The sequence below is a fragment of the Canis aureus genome, chromosome 5, assembly GCF_053574225.1.
Source record: "Canis aureus isolate CA01 chromosome 5, VMU_Caureus_v.1.0, whole genome shotgun sequence".
NCBI classification, from domain to species: Eukaryota; Metazoa; Chordata; class Mammalia; order Carnivora; family Canidae; genus Canis; species Canis aureus.
This window is the reverse complement of record NC_135615.1, coordinates 62715815-62737135: the sequence shown is the minus strand read 5'-3', so window position 1 is coordinate 62737135 and position 21321 is coordinate 62715815. Positions and strand designations below refer to the sequence as shown.

Genomic DNA, 21321 nt, shown 5'->3' with positions numbered 1-21321 from the left:
CCTAGAGAATTCAACAGCATTCCAAATGAGATTTCAGTTAGAACCAGAAGTTATATTGAGACATTTTGAGGGCAGCCCGGTGGCTCAGCAGTTTAGCGCTGTGTTCGGCGTAGGGTATGATCCTGGAGACCCGAGATCGAGTCCCATGTCGGGCTCCCTGCGTGGAGCCTGCTTTCTCCCTCTGCCTGTGTCTGTGCCTCTCTCTCTCTCTCTCTGTGTCTCTCATGCATAAATAAATAAAATCTTTAAAAAAAAAAAGAAACAGCTTGAAAATTCAGGGTCATCAAAAAGAATATTTTGGCAAATATAAGAAATGTCATGAAAATTAAGAATTTTTGAATGTGACATGTTCTCCCTCGTTTCTAATTTAAAAAGTATTTTACATTTACTTTGGCAAATATAAAAAATATGCAGATATCTAAAGAAGAAAATTAAAATTATGCCCAAGTTCATCACCCAGAGATAACCATCATAAACTTTCTTGTTTATTAGTACTTTGTTATTTAAGTTTTCCACAAAACAGTACAGAAATTTTTCTAAAGTTGTGTTACTTTAGCATTTCATCACATAGATATACCATTTTACCTCTAATCCCCTGTTGGGCATTTTGGTCATTTTCAGCTTTTAATTCTTATAAAGAATAGTATGGGGATCCCTGGGTGGCGCAGCGGTTTGGCGCCTGCCTTTGGCCCAGGGCGCGATCCTGGAGACCCGGGATCGAATCCCACATCGGGCTCCCGGTGCGTGGAGCCTGCTTCTCCCTCTGCCTATGTCTCTGCCTCTCTCTCTCTCTCTCTCTCTCTCTCTGTGTGACTATCATAAATAAATAAAAATTTAAGAAAAAGAATAGTATGATAAATATCCTTATAATCTTGGTACATTTCTCTTATTATTTCCCTATGATAAATTCTTAGAAGTAGGATAACTGGATGGAAAGATATGAGCATATTTAGGTTCTGGTGAATTTTGTTCAACTGGCCAGAAGCAAGGTTGCAATAATTTGCATTCCTAGTTGTAGACTATCAGAATATTTGATTTTGCCTCATCAGGAATGTGTACTACAATTTTACTACAATAAAATTTTATTTTTTGCAAATTTCATAGGTAAACCAAATTAAATCTAATTTAATTCAAATTACGTTAATTTATGTTTTTTCTGACTTTAGTGCAGTTAATTTTTTTTATATTTAAGAGCCTTCCCCATTAATTTATGTGTGAATTTCTCTAATGATATATATGTTTATACATATTATATACGTATGTGTACATGTATTTAAATTTAGAAAATTTCTTTATTAAGAGTGATTAGCCCATTTTTGCCATGTATATTGCAAATAGTTTTTTTCCAATTAGTGTTTGCCTTTTTATTTTATAATTCTTATGCAAAAGTTTAAAATTTTATATATTCAAATGTATCAATCTTTTAAAAACAGTTTATCAAGCTGAATATATGTACAACTTACATATCATAAAATAATTTTAAGATTATACAATTCAATAATTTTTGGTAAATTTGCAGAGTTGTGCAACCATCACCACAGTAGTTTTAGAATATTTCCCAAATCCCCAAAAGATCCCTTCTGCATCTTTGCAGTCATCAGCTTTCTTTCCTACTCCCGGCCCAGACCCTCACTGATCTGTTTTCTCTCAATCTTAGATTTTTTTTTATCCTCTTACTCTTAGAGACAAGTCTTGAACACTTCTATTCGAGTCAGCCAAGGGCTTAGGTATATAGTGGAGAATAAAACTGCTACCATGTCCTTCTTCTGGGAGATTTAGTCTTGCAGGAGAGATTATTAAACAAATAATAGTTCAAATAAATATGTAGTTATGGATTGAAAAGTGCTGTGAAAGATAAATGAGAAGGGTGTGATGAATGATAATGGGGGATACTTGTTTGATGGGAGCAGTTCAGGGAAGGATTCTTAAGTGAGTGGCTTGCAGGATGAGAAGGGCCTGGCAGGTATAGATTTTGGGAGAAAAAGCCTGCCCTGAAGGTAGGTGCTGAATGCTGGCTCCTTGAGGCCTATGGGAAAAGAGGCCTATGTGGTCTGAGGGGAAAGAGACTGAGAGATCAGTGAAAAAAATTTGGTGGCGGGGGGGGGCGGATACTTTCCCATGTCATTATTACTGTTTTATTTTTAGAATGCTGTTTTTAATGTCAAGGTATTTACATGTGATACTCATATGGTTATGTGAATTTCCCAGGTCCTTAGAGTTATTATTCCCCTGTGTTAAATACATCTTCTGCAGTCTCCAGCCCCACTGCATATTCAACAGTGGCTGCAAGCTGTGTGTAGATATAGATGGAAGTGTGTGTGTATTATCTCCAGTCTTTCTCCTCTCTCAGTCCCACAGGGAGTGTGTTCCCAAATAAAGTTCTTGGGAATTATCTTACTTTTTGTTAAAATTTTACACTGAGGATTATTTAAAAAAAACCTAGAATTATTAGGAAAGTATGGAGAAATTTCCTTCTTAACCACTGTTGTTAGTTAGAAGTGCTTCGGGTATACTGAGGCCTCAGGGACTTGCTCAGAGAATAACCAGTTTAGTGATAAATATTGTTGCTTACTAGATTACACTGCTCTCTGCATGAGCTGCATAAACAGAAAGTATGGTATTTCTCTTTTTATTTTTCAAATGGGATAAATGGGTATAGAAACTATAAATCCTAAATGCATCCCTGACAGTCTCGATGGCAATTCATAGTGCTGTGCCACATAACTCTGCTCTTTGTCACTTTAAATTTATGATCACACACCTCAGATAGGCACTCTGAGAAGCGGGGCCATCCTATTGCGCTTTCCTAGTAAGGTCATTTTTCCAAATGCAGGCTTGATAACTTCATTTTTCTTCGTACTTAGACTTCCTGCTTATTTCCTGATTTCTGGAGCAGTCATAGTAGGCTAGATAATGCCATAGTGACAGACAACCCTCAAATCTCAGTGGTTCCCCCAGCAATATTTCTTATTCACCCTACGTATCATTAGTGGATTGGCAGAGAATCGCTGCCCATTAAATTAGTAACTCGGGGACCCACGTAGCCACTGGCTGATTTCTGTGGCAGAAAGAGCATTCTGGAGGGTGTGGTACTGGTGACAAAGTGCTCCAGGCTACAGGTGACAGCCCGTCATTTTTCTGGACCCAAACAGTCATATATCTCATCCAACATGAGTGGCTAGGAAGCATCATTCTACATTGGGCCCAAAAAGCTGGGTAATGGCAGAGTCCAGAACTGTTTGGCAAGCAGCCAACTTGACCAGCACACGTTTGTAGCTACTGATTTGGTTTGCACTTCCACTGCGAAAATTAAAGTGCTCCCCTCTGTCTCCCTCTAAAAGCTCCCTGAGACTTAGTTATTTGCCTATTACCATTAGTAATAGTAACCATTAATTACTATTACAGTCCTCTCCAAATTTACATCTTCTTTCTCCTTCCTGTTTATTCTGATGTAGGAAGTATCTTTCTTCTGATCCAAATGTTTTTTGATCATCTATTCCTGTCAGTAACAAATTTTAAGCCTGTACAGTGGTGTCCTCCTAAGTGTTTAAGAATGGGCTGTCTCAGGGGGAAAAAAAACCCAGCCTCAGTTTTTAGTGTTAACTAATTTCTGTGATGTAAATACATCTCCATGGCCAGTAGCATGCATGGCTATCAACATGACGTCACTGAATGTGCATTTGGGAAGAGATGTACACAGTAGGCTTTCTCAAGGGGATATGAAGTGACTCCAGCACACTACCCATAGTTATTCATTAAACAGACATACGTATTACTGGTATACTTGTGTCTATTTTATAATAGAACTCATATTAAATGTTTGTATATGTGTCTATATATCACACATATATATGTACACATATTTTAGTAAAACTTGATTTTTTTTTTTTTGTTTTTTAGATTAAAACCAAAACAGTTCTACCATCTTCTCCCCACCAACTCTGGCGGATTGCCATACAAACCCCACAGGGTTCATTCAGGTACCTTCCCTTGAGAGACTCCTGCTCTGGCCACTCAAGGATTTTGCTCCTGTAGTTAATCACCCTGTGTCCTGCAGCATCATCAGCTGCAGTGTCCTGCAGCATCAGCCTCTTCCCAGGAGAATCCTGGCAAGCCCTGATGTGCCCCCCTATCTTCCATAACTGAAGATGGTCCCCTGATTCAGTATTTCCCTTTATCAACAGCTGTGTTTTTCTGTTCCCCTTCGGAGTGTGACCCCCTGAGACAGACATTTAAACATGCCATCTCCACTGCTGCTCTTTCATTCCATCGCCAGCTGACTTTCATCTGACTGTCATCCCCACCACTCTTCTGCAATTGCTCTTGCCATGGTCATCAGTTATCTCCATGCTGCCACATCTCGGGGATCACGATGTCTGTCCTCATCTCAGTTGGCTTCCCAGGGGCGGTCGCCTACTCCATCCTTCTTGAAGCACTTGAAGTCTTTTGACTTTTGCATTAATATCCTCTCCCGCTTTTCTCCCTCAAAGGTCTCTTTTGCTCCTTTCCTCTGTGACTCAGGAAATGGCTATTAGCCCCCTGACTCCCCTTCCATGTTCATGCTGTTTCCCTGGGAGGGCTCATTCATTTTCAGGCCTTTATAGACCACAGGTGTGCTAACGTTGCCACCTGGATTTCCAGGTATGTCTGTGCAGTTGCCCCCCTTGCGTCTTCTATCTAAAGATCTCATAGGTATCTTAATGGCTACGGCTTCAAAATGGAGCTTCTTATTCCTTCCGATCCTTCCATCTACCATTCCTGTTTTGTCCCAGTCTTTCTTATTAAAAAAAAAAAAGAATGGAGGGGGGCCTGGGTGGCGCAGTTGATAATGCGTCCAACTCTTGGTTTTGGCTCAGGTCATGATCTCAGGCTCACACCCAGCACGGAATCTGCTTGAGACTCTCTCCCTCTCTCTCTTCCCTCCTGCTCGTGCGAGTGAACATTCCCTCTCTCAAATAGATAGATAAATGGTAAGCTGTTTACTCAGTTATTAAATTCAGAAACTGAGAATCATCCATAACTGCTTTCCTTTCTATACCCTTCACACCTACCGAGGCCATAAGCACTGCCTTTTGCTCTGCCTATAAAACATGTATAGTATTATAAAATGTAAATAAAATTTCTCTTCTCCCCTTGGGTCCTCTCCAGCACACTTTGCATCAACTCCCGGTTCCCCCTTTGGCCTCCCAGGCTCCATGTGGTCCGGCCTCTGCCTCCTTTCAGCCTCACCGCATGTCACTCTGTCTTTGGCACTTTTGCTCTAGTAAAACTCTCTTTCTTTTTGTCTCTAGAACAGTCTGGTGTCCTTCCTCAAAGCTTTTGCGGTCTTTGGTCCCTTCCTGATACTTAATGCAACTTGGGATTGCTTTCTCTTATTTATTACCTGATCTGGTAGAAAGCTCTGTGAGGGAAGGAGCATATCTCTGTGTAGTGTTTGGTGGGTGCTCTGTAGACATGTTGAATGAAAAAAAATGAAGATATAGAAGGAATGTGTTTCAAAAATCATGGGCAGAAGAGTACTGAGAAGGTACTGATCAGATTAACCTTTATAGGATCAAATGTAAAATCCTGTGCTTTGGTAAAAAAAAAAAAAAGTCCATTTCATCGTACAGAATCTGGGAACTCTGGCTTGTCACCTGTTCCTAACTCCTAGGAGCCAGAGTGGTGGCTGAACAGGTAATGAAGTCCTCCACTGTGGTAATAAATCTATGTGTTTCCATATTAAAGGAGGGATTATTTTGCAGTATTCTCCTCCAGTGACACCAGTAAAATGATCACAACTTTTTCAATCACAATAGAACACCTCATTTATTCACCCATTTATTCAATATGTCCTGAATACACTCTGAGCACTAGTCTTATTGTTGTAAACAAAATTCTCCTGGCTCTAGTATTCATGGGACTTGGTATCTAATTCCCAACTTGAAGTGATTTCTCCTTCAGTGAAAGTATTAAAGCAGAGACCAGTTTGTCATTTATTGGGAGGCAGAGCAAGTTCGTGGTTCAGAACTCCTGCCCTGGAACCAGACTCGAGAGCTCAGGGGCTTCAAATCCCAGCTACAATATGTATCAGCTATGTGACTCTGGGCAGGTATTAAAAATGTCTCTGTGCTTCCAGATTCTCCTGTATAAACCAGAGACAGTAACAGTACTGCCACATGGAGTTGTGAGTCACAAATGAGTTAATGTGTCTAAATCATTTAGAATAAGACATAGCACTTAGTAAGCCCTTAATAAATAGATGGTAAGCAGTTAATTAATAAAATCGTGTTGTCTGGAGGGCCAAAGGTTGGCAGACAGATTGAGGGCAGGGAGAAGTAGCTGTAGAGGGAGCCTGGGAGATCAAAGCAGAAAGTATTATTATTTTATTTATATTAAAGATGAATAATTTGAGCTTGGACTTGAAAATCTTGACTGGACAGTTGATGACATTTGTTTCATGTAGCCTTCTGTTTGAGGCTGGAGAGATGCAAGTCCTGTATAGAAATACTACCTGACAGTTTTATTTTTTCCTCCTAACGCTAACAAAGAAACACACTTCTGGGAATGACAAACTCATGGCTCTCCATGAACACATATTTTTGCTTTGGTTTTGTTTTAGTGGCAGCTGAAATACCCGAAACTAATTCTCCGCGAAGCCGGCAGCGTACCTGAGGACCTCCATAAAGAAGTTCAAGAAGCCTTCCTAACGCTGCACAAGCATGGCTGCTTCTTTCGGGACCTGGTTAGGATCCAAGGCAAAGATTTACTCACTCCAGTATCTCGCATCCTCATTGGCAACCCAGGCTGTACCTACAAGTACCTGAATACCAGGCTCTTTACGGTGCCCTGGCCAGTGAAGGGTGCTAGTACAAAATACGACGAGGCCGGGATAGCTGCTGCCTGTCAGACCTTCCTCAAGCTCAATGACTACCTGCAGATAGAGACCATCCAGGCTTTGGAAGAACTTGCTTGCAAAGAGAAATCTAATATTGATGCCGTGCCGGTGTGTATAGGTCCAGATTTCCCCAGGGTCGGTATGGGGTCCTTTGATGGACAAGATGAGCTGGACATTAAGAACAGAGCAGCATACAACGTAACTTTGTTGAATTTCATGGATCCCCAGAAAATGCCATACCTGAAAGAGGAGCCTTATTTTGGCATGGGGAAAATGGCCGTGAGCTGGCATCATGATGAAAATCTGGTGGAACGGTCGGCGGTGGCAGTGTACAGTTATAGCTGTGAAGGTACAGTCTGCTCTGGGAAGACGCAGCCCTGAGTGGCACATGAGTCGTGGAAGCTCTGGAGGTGTGCGTGTGCGTGAGTGGGAGTAAGTGAGCGTGTGTGTGTACCTGTACGGACATGGCTGTCATGTGTCCTTTGTAGGTTTGCCACACCCAGGTATCTGCAGAGTGTACCTCTTTCTCATCTAGTGGGGCTGTCTAGCTCATTGTTACACTGTACTTAGATGGAATATTTCTATGTGTAAGCACTACTGTCATTCTGTCTTTCTTATGCCCAGAGAGCAGCATCTTGGTTTCAGACAGCCAACTGCCTTTCTCTAAAGCTCCCGTAGCCTGCACAGTTGCTATAATTAACTTGCTGATAAAGGGCTGGGAAAACAAAAATCTGTCAAATCTTTCCAGGTTCCCATAGGTGCACATTTCCAGTCTTGCCAAGATACTTTATTGTGGTTGACATCACTGTCTTGATGGGAGTGATTTGTCAAATATGGACTTGTTCTTGGCTTCATACAGATTTGACTACTGTCCTTCCTGGCCAGAAGCAGTTGAAGTGGGTTGTGGCAGCAGACAGTCCTTTGGTTTTAGGACACTCTCCAACGACCCCTTCCCCTATCAGCTCTATAGTTTTAGACTGCAAAGGGGTGCTGTGGGCAAACTTGTTCTTGAAGTTTCTGAAATCTGGCTCCCTTGGAACAGAGATCATAGGGCTACCTTTTTGTGGCCTACCAGAACTTTCCTTCTTCTGTTGTACAGTTTCTGCGTGTTTGGGGACTCCATTGTTTTTCAGCATGGGGTTACAAAAAGAAAGTTGAGCATATCCAGGGTAGCGTGACTATTGCTGACTTTGTCCTGTGCCTGAGCATTTGACAAAGGATGACAAAACACAGCATTACTCTGTTTTCTGTTTATCTCTTCTACCTGCTTATTGAAAGATGCTTGTAAAACCAGGGAATGGACTGGAACAGTGAAGGGTCAGGTCACTGCTTCCTGAAAACTGTTTTTGTTAATTGGATGTCGTTATCACTGTATGCTTTTTGTTTTCTAAACTGTTTTGGAAAAGAGATTTTTTTTTTAAGATTTTATTTATTTATTCATAGAGACAGAGAGAGAGAGAGAGGCGCAGAGACACAGGCAGAGGGAGAACAGGCTCCATGCAGGGAGCCCGATGTGGGACTCGATCCAGGGTCCCCAGGATCACGCCCTGGGCTGCAGGCGGCGCCAAACCGCTGCGCCACCGGGGCTGCCCCGGAAAAGTGATTTAAAAAAAATAATTCTCTTAGTTCTCTTGAAATTGCTTGGCATTTTCCAAGCTCAGACATTTCCTCGGGATAGCTAAAATATCTTAACCCATGTCCTCAGCCCAGAACAAGCAAGTAGTTTAGGTGTTGGAAATTTTACCAGTTTCCCTGGCACCTCAAATAATGATGCTGACCTAAGAAAATTGCTCCAAAGGGGATTTGATAGTGTCCTAATGGAAAGAACTGAGCTCCTCTGATCTTTACTAAGGTATTGCCAAGGATTTGAGAACAACCACGTCCAAGAACTCTGATGGGGAGGGAACAGTGTATCCAGTTTGTTAGTTTCCTTCTTCAGGAGGCTGCTCTCTGAAGCTGAGGCTGTTGAGGCCATGGTATGTGATAGCTCAGACTGCTACAGAGATGGCTTTGTGCCCCGATCGCCTCTCAGCCCTACAGTTTAAGAGTCCTATTGTTCTCTAAGAGCGTGGAGGATCAAGTCTCTTTTGAAACCTAGAATATTGTTCAGAAGGAATTTATATTTCGAATGAATGGTTTCTATGGTTGGGAGAAGTTAAGACTGATAAAGTATACAAGTATACATAAATACATAAAGGTTTATCCTTGTAACTGTCATCTGGAGGAGGGAACTGCAGAATTGCAGTCTGTAAGAGCAGCATGATTCCTTTGTTCTCTTAGAACAAATCCCAGAGAATCCCAGAACTTCATCTAATAAATAATAACAACAATTCCAGGAGCTCTCATTTATTGAGCACTTACTATGTACTGGGCATTGGTAGAAGCATTTTATATATGTTAATCCATTTTATTTTTATACCAACCCTGTCAATGAAGTAGTGCTGTTCTCTTCATTTTATAGGTGAGGACACTGAGGCACAGAGGGATGATGAACTTTTCCATGGTTATATAGCTGTTAGCGGAGGTGGGATTCGAACTCAGATATTCTGGCTTCGGAGTCTTAACAGCTAAGGCTAACTGCCTTTGAGCAGATATTTCCTATTCTTGCAGTATAGCTCCCTCTGGGATTTGGGTTTTTAAAATGTCCACCTCTGGAAAGGTGGAGGGAATGTTCTACTTGCTCTTCCTAGCAGGTCCTGTATCCTCTCCTCTTCTGCCCACCACCTTGCTTCTCTCCTCCCACAACATCTGCCATGGCTTTTTACACATGCTATCAGGTGATTGGAATGCATTAGATGCTTATTATATGAAATGGAACCTCTCTCTAGGTCTCCGGCTATGTGTGTGATGTTGAGTCAGATGGTTTACAAAGCATGTGCCTTGAAACTTTTTGGTGGATGCATTTCTTCCAGGTGACAAGTGATATGTTTACTTCTCTGGCCTGCCTGTAATCTTGCCAAAAGTATGGCAAGGGTGGACTTGAAGAGAGCCATTTGAGTTAATATTACAGTCGAGGTTAGGAAGTGCTTGAAGGGGATAAAGAGAATGGAAATTTCAGACAACCGTACTGTTTTCTGAGGCCCTGAACATGATTTGCCAAGCAACTGCTAAAGGAAGTTCAGTTGGCTCTTCTTAGGGAGGCTCCAAAGGGGTGATTCAAATGCCCTTTTTGCCTTGAAAGGACAGGTGAATTAAAGTATGCTCTTTTGATTATAACTTTGCCATCCATGAGATCTGGAAGGGACTTTTGAAATCACCTAGTTCAAGCATCTCATTTTACAGATGAAGACACTCAGGCGGGGAGAATGGCAGTGACTTGTCCAAGGTCACACAGTTCCCTAGTGACAAGGAAGTGTTGTTACATGCCACAGGAGTTCACATGAAATGCGTTGGGAGTTCAGAACAGAAGAGATTACTTCCTGCTGAAATTAAATTCAGGTGAAGCTTAAGATCCTTCAGGACTTTGCTTTCAATACCTTTTCCCAGTGAAATCTTTATGTAGATTTATAATGAGTCAGTCATCCGTCTTTAGTTTATTTCTGTGAGTAGAGGTCATTGAGAAGTAATTTGTATAGGATACGTGTAATTATATACTAAATTCATTGGCTTCACAAGCCGTGCTAGTTAATAGATATCCCCAGTAAGAAGATTGAGATGGTACAATATTTAATCAGGAATGGCTTCAGGGAATTGTGTGTAAATAGGCAGAGTATTTGATTTTCCCATGCTAGCTTTGCTGGCAATTGCTTGTTACTCCTGGTTATTAAAAATGGAAAAACGAAAAAAACCCAAACATATATACATACACAGGCACAAATTTTAGCAGAGAAGGCATTAACAACTCATTGTCTAATACAGTCCTACACCTTGTTCTCTGACTGGAATACCTTCAAAAGGGTCAAGTAAATAATTATTGGTTACTGTTTTATGTTCATTTGGAAGGATACATTTTTTGCAGCATTTTCTTTATAGGAAAAATAATTCTTTTTTTTTTTTTGGAAAAACAATTCTTAAGAATTTTAAATAGTGCCAAGTATTGCAGATTCTTGATATTATTTTCCAGATTTCCCAAGAAGAGCAAAGGAAGAAAAGGAATCCATAGTTCCTGCTGAGTATGTGATAGGCTAGAAAGTAGAGACTTTATAATAATTTTCTTGGAATTCTAGGATTCCCATTCATGTCTTTGACTCAGGAAAAGTTGAAATCACTTATGGATGGAAATTCGTTACCATAATTCTTGAATCTTTACTTTGAAACAAGTTTCGTATTACTGAGCTCATCTTTGAGAGCATGACAGGCTAGATTGTAACTGCAGCTATGGGTTTTGAAGCATTCATAATTTTGAAAAATACCGTGATATTTAATGTTTTCCTTAGCCTCCCACATCCCTGTCTGAGATCTCAAAGCTCATTTGACTGTGTTTCATTGTAAAAAACTACTCATGCCATGTGCTATTAGTAATTTTTTTTAAAGATTTATTTATTTCAGAGAGAAAGAGTGAGAGGGTGCATGTGTGCATACATGGGGGGACGGGCAGAGGGAGAGCAAGAGAGAGAATCTCAAGCAGTCTCCCCGCTGAGCATGGAGCCCAATGTGTGGCGCAATCGCACAACCCTGAGATCATGACCTGAGCTGAAATAAAGAGTTGTAAGATGCCCAACCGACTAGGCCAACTAGGCGCCCCTGCTAGTTATTTGTGAAGTCACTTACACTGTTCAGTAAAACTTTTTGGTTGGTCTAAGTCACATTTTATTTAATCCCTATGTAATTATATGTGCATTGAACAGTAAGCAGCTACTGTCTGCCAAACATTCTTCTAGATGCTGGGCTTAGAACCATGAACAAAAATCCCTGCCCTCACAGAGCTTATGTTTTAGCAAGGAGAGACAGGAAACAAACAAGAAGGTTGTTAACAAGTGGGAGGCACAGGTATATGGTTTTATTTTATTTATTTATTTATTTATTTATTTAATTTAATAAAGATTTTATTTATTCATGAGAGACACACGTGGAGAGAGAGAGAGAGGCAGAGACACAGGCAGAGGGAGAAGCAGGCTCCATACAGGAAGCCTGATGCGGGACTCGATCCTGGGACTGTGGGATCATGCCCTGAGCCAAAGGCAGATGCTCAACTGCTGAGCCACCCAGACGTCCCAGATGTACAGGTTTTTTTAAAAAGATTTTATTTATTTATTCATAGACACACACACACACACACACACACAGAGGCAGACACAGACAGAGGGAGAAGTGGGCTCCATGGAGGGAGCCCGACGTGGGTCTCGATCCTGGGTCTCCAGGATCATGCCCCGGGATGCAGGCGGCGCTAAACCGCTGCGCCACCCGAGCTTCCCAAGATGGACAGTTTTAAATAGGAAAGTAGGGGCAGCCCCGGTGGCTTAGCGGTTTAGCGCCACCTTCAGCCCAGGTCATGATCCAGGAGACCCGGGATCGAGTTCCACATCGGGCTCCCTCCATGGAGCCCGCTTCTCCCTCTGCCTGTGTCTCTGCCTCTCTCTCTCTCTCTCTCTCTCTCTCTCTGTGTCTCTATGAATAAATAAATCTTTTAAAGTAAATAAATAAATAGGAAAGTAGGCTTCCTTTAGAAGATCACATTTGAGCTAAGATTATAAAGAGAATGAGCGGGACCAGCCTGGTGGGTAGAGGGAATATCGAAGGCCCAGAGATGGAATGTGATGTTGAGATATCTCAGAAACAGCAAGTATGGATGGAATTGAGTGAGAGAAGAGGGGGAGTAACAGCAGTGAAGACAGAAAGGAAAGCAGTGAATGCAGAGTGGATAGAAGATATTAAAGAAGTAATACTGTAATACAAGGTACTGGGTCGTCCATGGCATAGCATAAGGTAGGAGCCATTGTGGTTTTGAGTAGAAGGAGGGAGGCTGCACTGGAAGCAGGAGAAAGGGGCTATTGTAGTAATCCAGATTAGAGAAGGTGGGCCAGATTAGAAGAAGGAGAGGCGATAAAATCGTTTTTATGGTGTCACCCATCTTTACCAGTGAAGAGTGACAGTGTTCAGTGCTGATGAGAAAAGAAAATCCACAGTACTGTCTCCTGGTTGTCAAGGGAAGGCCAGCCAATATGAATGGCTGATTCCCCCCTCCCTCAATAGTTTTATTGCAGTATAATTTACATACAATAAACTGCACATATTTAAAATTTACGGTTGCATAAGTTTTAACACCCTTTTGAAACCAGGACCACAGTCAAGATAGTGAACATACCCATTATCCCCCCTCGTGCCCCTTGGTTGATCCCTGATGATTAACAATGTTGAGTTTTGTTTCACTGTTACTTGGCCATTTGTGTATCTTCTTTGGAGAACTGTCTCTTCAAGTTTTGCTTAAGATAGATTTATTTATTTATTTATTTATTTATTTATTTATTTATTTATTTATTTATTTATTTTAGGGAGAGAGGCCAAAGGGAAAGAGAGTTCTAAGCAGACTGCAGTGAGCATGGAGCCCAACATGGGGCTTGATCCCACGGCCCTGAGATCACAACTTGAGCTGAAACCAAGAATCAGACATTTAACTGACTATACCACCCAGGTGTCCTTTCCTCTTCAACTTTTTTGTCCATTTTTTAATCGGGTTGTTTTTTAGTTGTTGAGTTTTAGGAGCTCTTTATATGTTGTGATTACTAATCTCTTAACAGATATATGATTTGCAAATATCATCCCCAAGAATGGCTGAATTTTTAATGATGTATTCATGTGATGAGTAGGAGATGACAGATTTTGGAGTGGAACAAGCTTTATTGTCTAGGACCTTAATTGGGCAATTTAGTTTTGTATTACTGAATGACATAATCTATATTAGCACCCTAGAAATGCTTCTTTCCAGTGTATTTTTTTCCCCAAGCAATAACCACTGCCCTGCCTTCTGAGGCCTTACATTAATTTTGTGCATGTTTAAGTTATGAATTAGAATTGTAAGCCCCTTGAAGATGTGGTTTGTATCCTTCTTTGTAGGTATATATAATGGGAGAAAAGTAAGTATTTGTTGCCTAAAGTCAGTATTTTTAGTTTCGAGTAGTATATGCCTTTCATCTACATTCTGGCCGCTGTCCAATAACTCTGATTTCTGCAACTACCATCTCTGTTTAGAATTAGGATTCTTTTGATGGCAAATAGCAGATACATGGCCTAAACAGACTTAATTTAAAAAGATAAGGCATTGTCTCACTTAATACAAAGCCCAGCAGTGTGTTACTGGCTTCAAGTGGACCTTATTTCAACAGTTAATAGTGTGGTCAATTTCCAGTCCCTTTCCCTTCATCCTTTGGCTCCTCTTAACTGTTGCTTTCCTCCGTTGGGCAAGCAGACTTCTCCTGGCCCCCAAATGCCTGCCCCCAGCTATTGTGGCCACTCCCTTTCTTGTTTAAGAGCTTTGAGAAGGACAAACACTGGGTATTAGGTATTTTGAACTCTGGGTAAGCTTTTCCTGAAGCTAGATGAACAAACAATTATCTTTTCTGATTAATCCTGTTTGGTTCTGATCTTCTATGTTATTTACAATGTGAAAGGTTTCTCGTAAATCTCTATGACTCTGTCCTTTTCTTGATGTTGCTCAAGGAGTTAAAAGCTCTATTGTTAGAAAGTCTGGTTTGGAGAATGTATTGTTTGAGAAATATCTTTGCTTCCACTTCTCATTTCATATTTTACTTCATAATGTAACGGTTTTGAAACTTTAGCCAAGAGCCCCCAGAACAGTTTCTTTTTTTTAATTTTTTAAAAAGATTTCACTTATTTATTCATGAGAGATACAGGCAGAGGGAGAAGCCGGCTCCATGCAGGGAGCCCAACGTGGGACTCAGTCCCAGGACTCCGGGATCACACTCTGGGCCAAAGGCAGACACTTAACCACTAAGCCACCCAGGTGTCCCCACAGAACAGTTTTTATCTTCTTTTCTCACTTTTGCTTTTTCCCCCCAAGTCCATGAAACATAATGTAATGAGATTCTCCTATGTATGTGAATATTTGTATCTTAAATTTTTTTTTCCAAATGCTTAATCAGAAAGCTGACAGAGCCAGACATCATGTTGAAAGGCTTTAGACTTCTTGAGAAAGAGTTTGCCACATTTCTCCTGAAAACCCAGAAAACTTCTGATTAATTTTATAATCTGTCGGTGTCAAGGGACTATGTTTGTCCTGAATTCCTTGTTTTGAGGCATCTGAGAGCAGCTTCCAGCTTCTTCTAATAGACTCTGAGCTGGAACTGATTAGGCCCCTCCCCCCCCCCAACTTCAAATGTCTCTGAAATAATTTCTTCAGACTATTCATTCCTCAGTGGCTGGGAAGGAGTTTGCTTTAAGTCAATCTGGTGCAGGCCTGACTACTTGTTCTTCACAACCAAACAAGGATAGTGTTACTAAGTTGTAGAAATCTTCCAGGGCAGTTTCTCCTTGGCTAACCCTTCTTTTCTTAAGTACATGTCTGTCTTTCTTTCTTTCTTTCTTTCTTTCTTTCTTTCTTTCATTCATTCATTCATTCATTCATTCATTCATTCATTTTTTTATTGGTGTTCAATTTACCAACATACAGAATAACCCCCAGTGCCCGTCACCTATTCACTCCCACCCCCTGCCCTCCTCCCCTTCTACCACCCCTAGTTCGTTTCCCAGAGTTAGCAGTCTTTACGTTCTGTCTCCCTTTCTGATATTTCCCACACATTTCTTCTCCCTTCCCTTATATTACCTTTCACTATTATTTATATTCCCCAAATGAATGAGAACATATAATGTTTGTCCTTCTCCGACTGACTTACTTCACTCAGCAGTACATGCCTTTCAAGTGTTTCCCAAATGTTCTCTGGCTTATGCCATTGCTTTGGAAACCTGTCCAGAAAAATTATACAAAGTCTGTACACAGAAGTGTCTACTTTCCAAAGGAATACTCTGAAAAACAGATCTAACCTATGAAAAAGTCTTTAGCATCTATTACTGCCCTCAGTCTAAGTTCCTTATCACGGTTCTCAAAACCCTCTGTGTCCTAGCCTCTGCCTCCCTCTCCAGCCTCTTTTCTTGCAAATGTATGTCATTTATGTGATACACTTGCAACTCAGAATTAATTATGTTCTTGTACACCCAACATGCCATCTCCCCCCTCCCCAGAAGATGTCTTCCAAACCTCATACCGTACCCTCTTAACCCTCTGACTTCCTCCCTTTGTTCAAAACGGGTTCTCCATCCCAGACACTGGAATATCACAGATCAGCCAGCACGGGACAGAGAAAGCATCATGAGGTTTTGTATACCAGCTGCAATTTCTGGGTTTCTCCTGCCTCAAGATCTGGGACATGGATAGGAAGGGACCTAGAACTAGAAGGACTTAGGTCCTTCTGGGTGTGGAGTTAAAAAAAAACAGAGAATATAATTGCCCAGGCTAGAGTCTTAGAAATCTTAGCACTTGGCCAAAGGAATAGGGAATAGGAATTGGGCTATTTTTTAAAGATTTTATTTATTTATTCATGATAGACACAGAGAAAAAGAGAGAGAGAGAGGCAGAGACACAGGCAGAGGGAGTAGCAGGCTGCATGCAGGGAGCCCGATATGGGACTTGATCCCAGGTCTCCAGGATCACGCCCTGGGCCAAAGGCAAGCGCTTAAACTGCTGAGCCATCCAGATTGCCCGAATTGGGCTATTTTTAACGTGTGGTGATAATGAACATAAATTTATATATCAGAGAAATGATATGTGACATACAGTATTAATGGTCTATGTTATTAAATGTGGTACAAAATTTCAAGCAGTATATTTTATTTGATTAGAACTGTCTTGTGTTCCTTCATGCTCAGTCTTCTGTCTTTGGTTCCTATGTGACAGTGGTTCCATACAGCTTTAGAAATACAAACAAAATATTGGATGGCATTTATCTTTTACCAAATGGGAATTAATTGCTCTTCAAAAACTAGTGTAAAAAAATCAAATTGGTTAATTTGATGGGGGGAGTTGGTATTTTAAACTTGACGTTTAAATTTAGCATTCTTTTCTATTTTGTCACATCTTTTACTTCTTGAACAGTTTGGTTAGTGGGAGCTAGGAAAGCATCAAATGCACTGAGACACAATCCTTTCAGTGTTACTGAGGTTTAAAGGCAAGTAGGAGCCTTTGCCTCTGCTTGTTTGCAGAATAACATGAAGCAAGAGTAATCAGCTGCAGTTGCTATAGATAATTACAAGTTGATTTTATTGAGAAAGTGAGCAACACTATACTTATGCATTAAAAAATTTATCAGATGCACAGCTTCCCTCCCTCTTCCATACCCAGCCCAAGGGGGGAAACAAACCTTCAAGAAAACTTATTTTAATGAGCATGTTTCAAAGGTGCTAGATTTATGGGAGACATCAGGAAACATTGATTGCTATTACTGTCTCTGTTTGCCATTCAAGACTTTATTGGTGCCATATTGGGACAAGGGGGGAGAGTAGATAGAGGGGAAAGTTGTCAACCAGCCCATTAGCCAGTGAAGATCACCACTTAGCAGAATAGCCATACTCACTGGCTTGAAACCACAACAGCATCATTGTCATTGTAATTTAAAAATCATTTCTTTTTAAAGTTCAGTCATAGTTAATTTCACCAGAGACAGACACATGAAAAACCTTCTTAAAATATTTCTATTCTTTTCCCTGGTGCTCCTTGCTATATCCGTTATCATTAGGGCTCTCTGGAATGAAGCCACCAAAAGCCCTAGGGTATCACAGATATAAACATACGATTTCTCATAGCAGTATTCTTTTGCTAAATTGATCTGCTTATCAAATAATTTAGCATTAATTACTTTATTATGTTGTATGCTAACACTAGTTGCATGACATCATTCTTATTTTATTCAGCCTGGCTTCCTCCCTAATACGTGCAGTAGACATCTCTATCAAATCACAAATATTAAGACTTAGAGCAGGGTTGTTAAATGTTTTCTGAATAAGGGGCTGGCCAGATGATGAATATTTTTGGCTTTGTGGGCCTTACGGCCTATGTCTTAGCTACTCAGCCTTGGACAGTGCATAAATAAATGGGCGTGACTGGCTTCCAGTTATTTTATGTAAGTAGGTGATTGGTATGGTTTGCCTATGGGCGCAAACAAAGTTTGTAGATTTAAAAGCCTATAGGGGCTAGGCAGGTACTGCCGATGAGGGAAATGGCTGACGGAGACAGTCACCAGCAGAAAGCACATGCCTTGTCTAAAAGGGGCAGCTGCTTTTAGCTTGGGACTGGCTCAGGGATACCGGATCCTGTAATTCAAGAATAGCTGGACGTTTGTATCTTTATGCAAAAACACTTGTCTCAGTTGGCAGCTAACTTAGTTTTGTTAAGAAAATGTCGTGCAGGTCAAGTTGTACACCTTTTGCAGGTTCTTTTTTGGTCTATAAGATCAAGTTTTACAAATTCCAGAATTTCAGCCATAGCTATGTATTATGTATAAGTAAGACATGCCTAGAGAATGTCATCAGGTGTGGATAGCAAAATCTGCTATATTTGTTCTGTTGCTACTAACTCCTCCTTCTAGTGCCAGTGACGAACATTATTAATTATACCACTCTTTCCTGCTGAGCTTGGAGAAAAATTCAGAATAATTCCATACCTGGGCTCACAAAAGCCATGACCAATGAATAAGTTGTGTCCTCTGATATGTAAGGTATTTGTCATTCATGTTCTAGAGGGTTTTCTTTTAAATGTCTTTGGTGGGATTAACCTAGAAAAATGGCTTTAGACTTTTTACTGTAGGACTTTATTCTTAAAGAAAACTTCCAAAAAAAAAAAGAAAGAAAAAAAAAAGAAAACTTGCTAAAAGTTGCTCCCAACTAAAGAATGCTTGAGAAATCATGTATCAGAAATAACGAATAGGAAAAAGAAAAAGGTAAGATTCTGTTCATATGGCAATGTCAGATTTTAAAGACCTATTTATTTATTATTTTAGAGAGCGGGAGAGGGAGCAGGGGGAGGGGGTAGGAACAGAGGGAGAGGGACTGAGAAACTCAGGTAGACTCTGCACTCAGAGTGCAGAGCCTATAATAGCCCATAAGGCTCAGAGTGAAGCCTTATGCAGGGCTCAATCCCATGACCCTGAGATCATGACTTGAGCTGAAACTGAGATTTGACGCTCACCTGTCACCCAGGTGCCCTGTTGCAATATCAGATTTTAGATTCAAACTTAAGGAATTGAAGAATATCCAAAGTTGGGTATGTGCTTAAAGGTCGCTTAGTAGCATTCCTTCACTGAACTTGGATTTCTGGTCTGTTTTTTTGCACCATAACTGTGCAGAGTAATGTGAATTATAGTTATAAAGGGGGCTTCCTCCCTACCCCTTTCCCCCTGTTACTACCTTTAACACTTATGCACAGCTACTGACCGTAGAGTAATATGTTCAGAATTTAGGAATTCTGTATATGGAGGTATACCATCTGGGATGCATATACTGTTGGATTGTTTGTAACACGAACACAATACAGTCTAGGTTAAACGTGTTTCATTGCCTGTTGTGATCATAGGAAACTTTGCATTTTTTGTCTTCCTTCATCATTTCTTCCTTCACCTTCAGTGAATCTAGACCATACTTGTCTTTCAAGTCTGGCCTTCTCCAAGATTTCTGCTCTACCTAACCTGTCCCTTCTCTAAACTTCTTTACTGTTAAGAACTATACTAAATTAGCAATGTAGTGCTTTATTATGTTATTTGATTTAATTTACAGGATTTTTTCCCCCCTTCAATTAGCATTATCTTGTCCTTCCATCTAATCCAGGAAGGGCTGTGAATGGTGTGAACTGAAAGAGCATTTTGTTTTTTAAGTAAGCAGTTGAGTACCACTTTACCACGGTTCACTGATTGCCTTCTGTGTGTGAGTTAGTAGAGCCCTAAATGTGGATGAAACAGAAAAATGGACCCCTCCCCTTGAAGACTGGAGTCTGGCATCTAATGGAATTTAAACTGTCCTTTTTCTAGAAATCAGTGATGAACATTCATAACTTCACTAGAAAGAAAGCTCCACTGGGGCAAAGCTCTGCAGTGATTCATTGATAGAGCCCAGGTGCCCAAGTCAGTGCCTCAGATATAGTAAGTGCTTAATAAATATTTCATAAATGAGCTTTTCTAAGTTTTTATAAGTTTTAGAAGTCCCTGCAGGACTGTTCATTTAGACAGGTCATATTATATGCCTTTCATTTCATTTAGGTGTCTCTCCCCACCTGTACCTGGTATTCTTCTTCTTCTTCTTCTTCTTCTTTCTTCTTTCTTCTTTCTTCTTTCTTCTTTCTTCTTTCTTCTTTCTTCTTTCTTTTCTTTTCTTCTTTCTTCTTCTTCTCCTCCTCCTCCTACTCCTCCTCGAAAAATCAGTCTTGGGTATCCTTCTAGAATAGAATATCCTTCTAGAAATAGTACACACACACATATATCTTTGTATGTATATACATACATACACACACATACATGTATGTGTTATTATTTTTTACACAAATTACATCCTGTTGGTTGCTTTCTCTTAAAAAATGTATCAGTTCTGTATCAGTGCATAGTCCTCTTACTTTTAGTGGTTACACAGTATTTTATTGCCTGTACATTTCATAATTTATTTAACCATAAAATTATTGTTGGATATTTGGATTCTTTCTTTCTGCCTGCCTTCCTTCTTCCCTCTCACCCTCCCTCCCTTCCTCCTTCCCTCCTTCCTTTCCTCCCTCCTTCCTTCCTTCCCTTCCTCCCTCCTTTCCTTCCTCCCTCCCTCCTTCCCTCCTTCCCTTCCTCTCTTCTCTTCCCCCTTCCCTTCCCTTCCCTTCCCTTCCCTTCCCTTCCCTTCCCTTCCCTTCCCTCTTTCTTCTTCCCTCTTTCTTCTTTCTTTTCGTCTTCCTTCGTCTTTAAGAGTGAGAACATGAGTATGCACGTGCATGGCACACAAGTGGGGATAGAGGCATAGAGGGAGAAAGGAGGGAGAGAAGGAGAATCCTAAGTAGGCTCAGTGCTTGACTGACTTGGGGCTCAGTCCCAGGACGCTGAAGCTCATGACCTGAGCCGAAACTGAGAGTGGATCCTCAACTGACTGAACCACCTAGGTGCCCCTATTTAGGTTATTTTTGATCTTTTGCTCTTATAAACATCTTTGCTCAAAAGTCATTTTGCAACCTGTGCAAATAGGGTATTCCTAAACGTGGAATTGTAGAATTCCTTTAAGTTGAAAGTGTTTATGCATTTGTAATTTTGATAAGTATTGCTAAATTGTCCTTTATAGAGAGTGTGAATATGCCATTTTGCTACACTCATACACTCTATTTTATCAAACTGTTTGATCTGTTCTGACAAGTTAAAAATATTTGTTGTGGCTTTAATTTGCATTTCTCTTATGAATAAGTTTGAACATCTTTTAAATGTTTACATGCTTATCCTATTTCCTTTTATGTGTTCTGTCTTCATAACTTTTGCCCATTT

At 40.5% G+C, this 21321-nt stretch overlaps 1 protein-coding gene across 9 annotated transcripts in view; it reads left to right on the top strand.

Annotated features, from left to right (window-relative positions):
• FTO (FTO alpha-ketoglutarate dependent dioxygenase) overlaps positions 1 to 21321 on the top strand; it is a 428971-nt gene that overhangs the window by 116539 nt on the left and 291111 nt on the right. For all 9 annotated transcript variants that reach the window (XR_013380253.1, XM_077898409.1, XM_077898408.1 and 6 more), the window contains exon 3: positions 6602 to 7226. Coding sequence is in view for 8 of the 9 variants with exons in the window: in XM_077898409.1 (XP_077754535.1) it covers positions 6602 to 7226 (625 nt within the window). In the remaining variant the exon portion in view is untranslated. The remainder of the gene's footprint in view (positions 1 to 6601; positions 7227 to 21321) is intronic.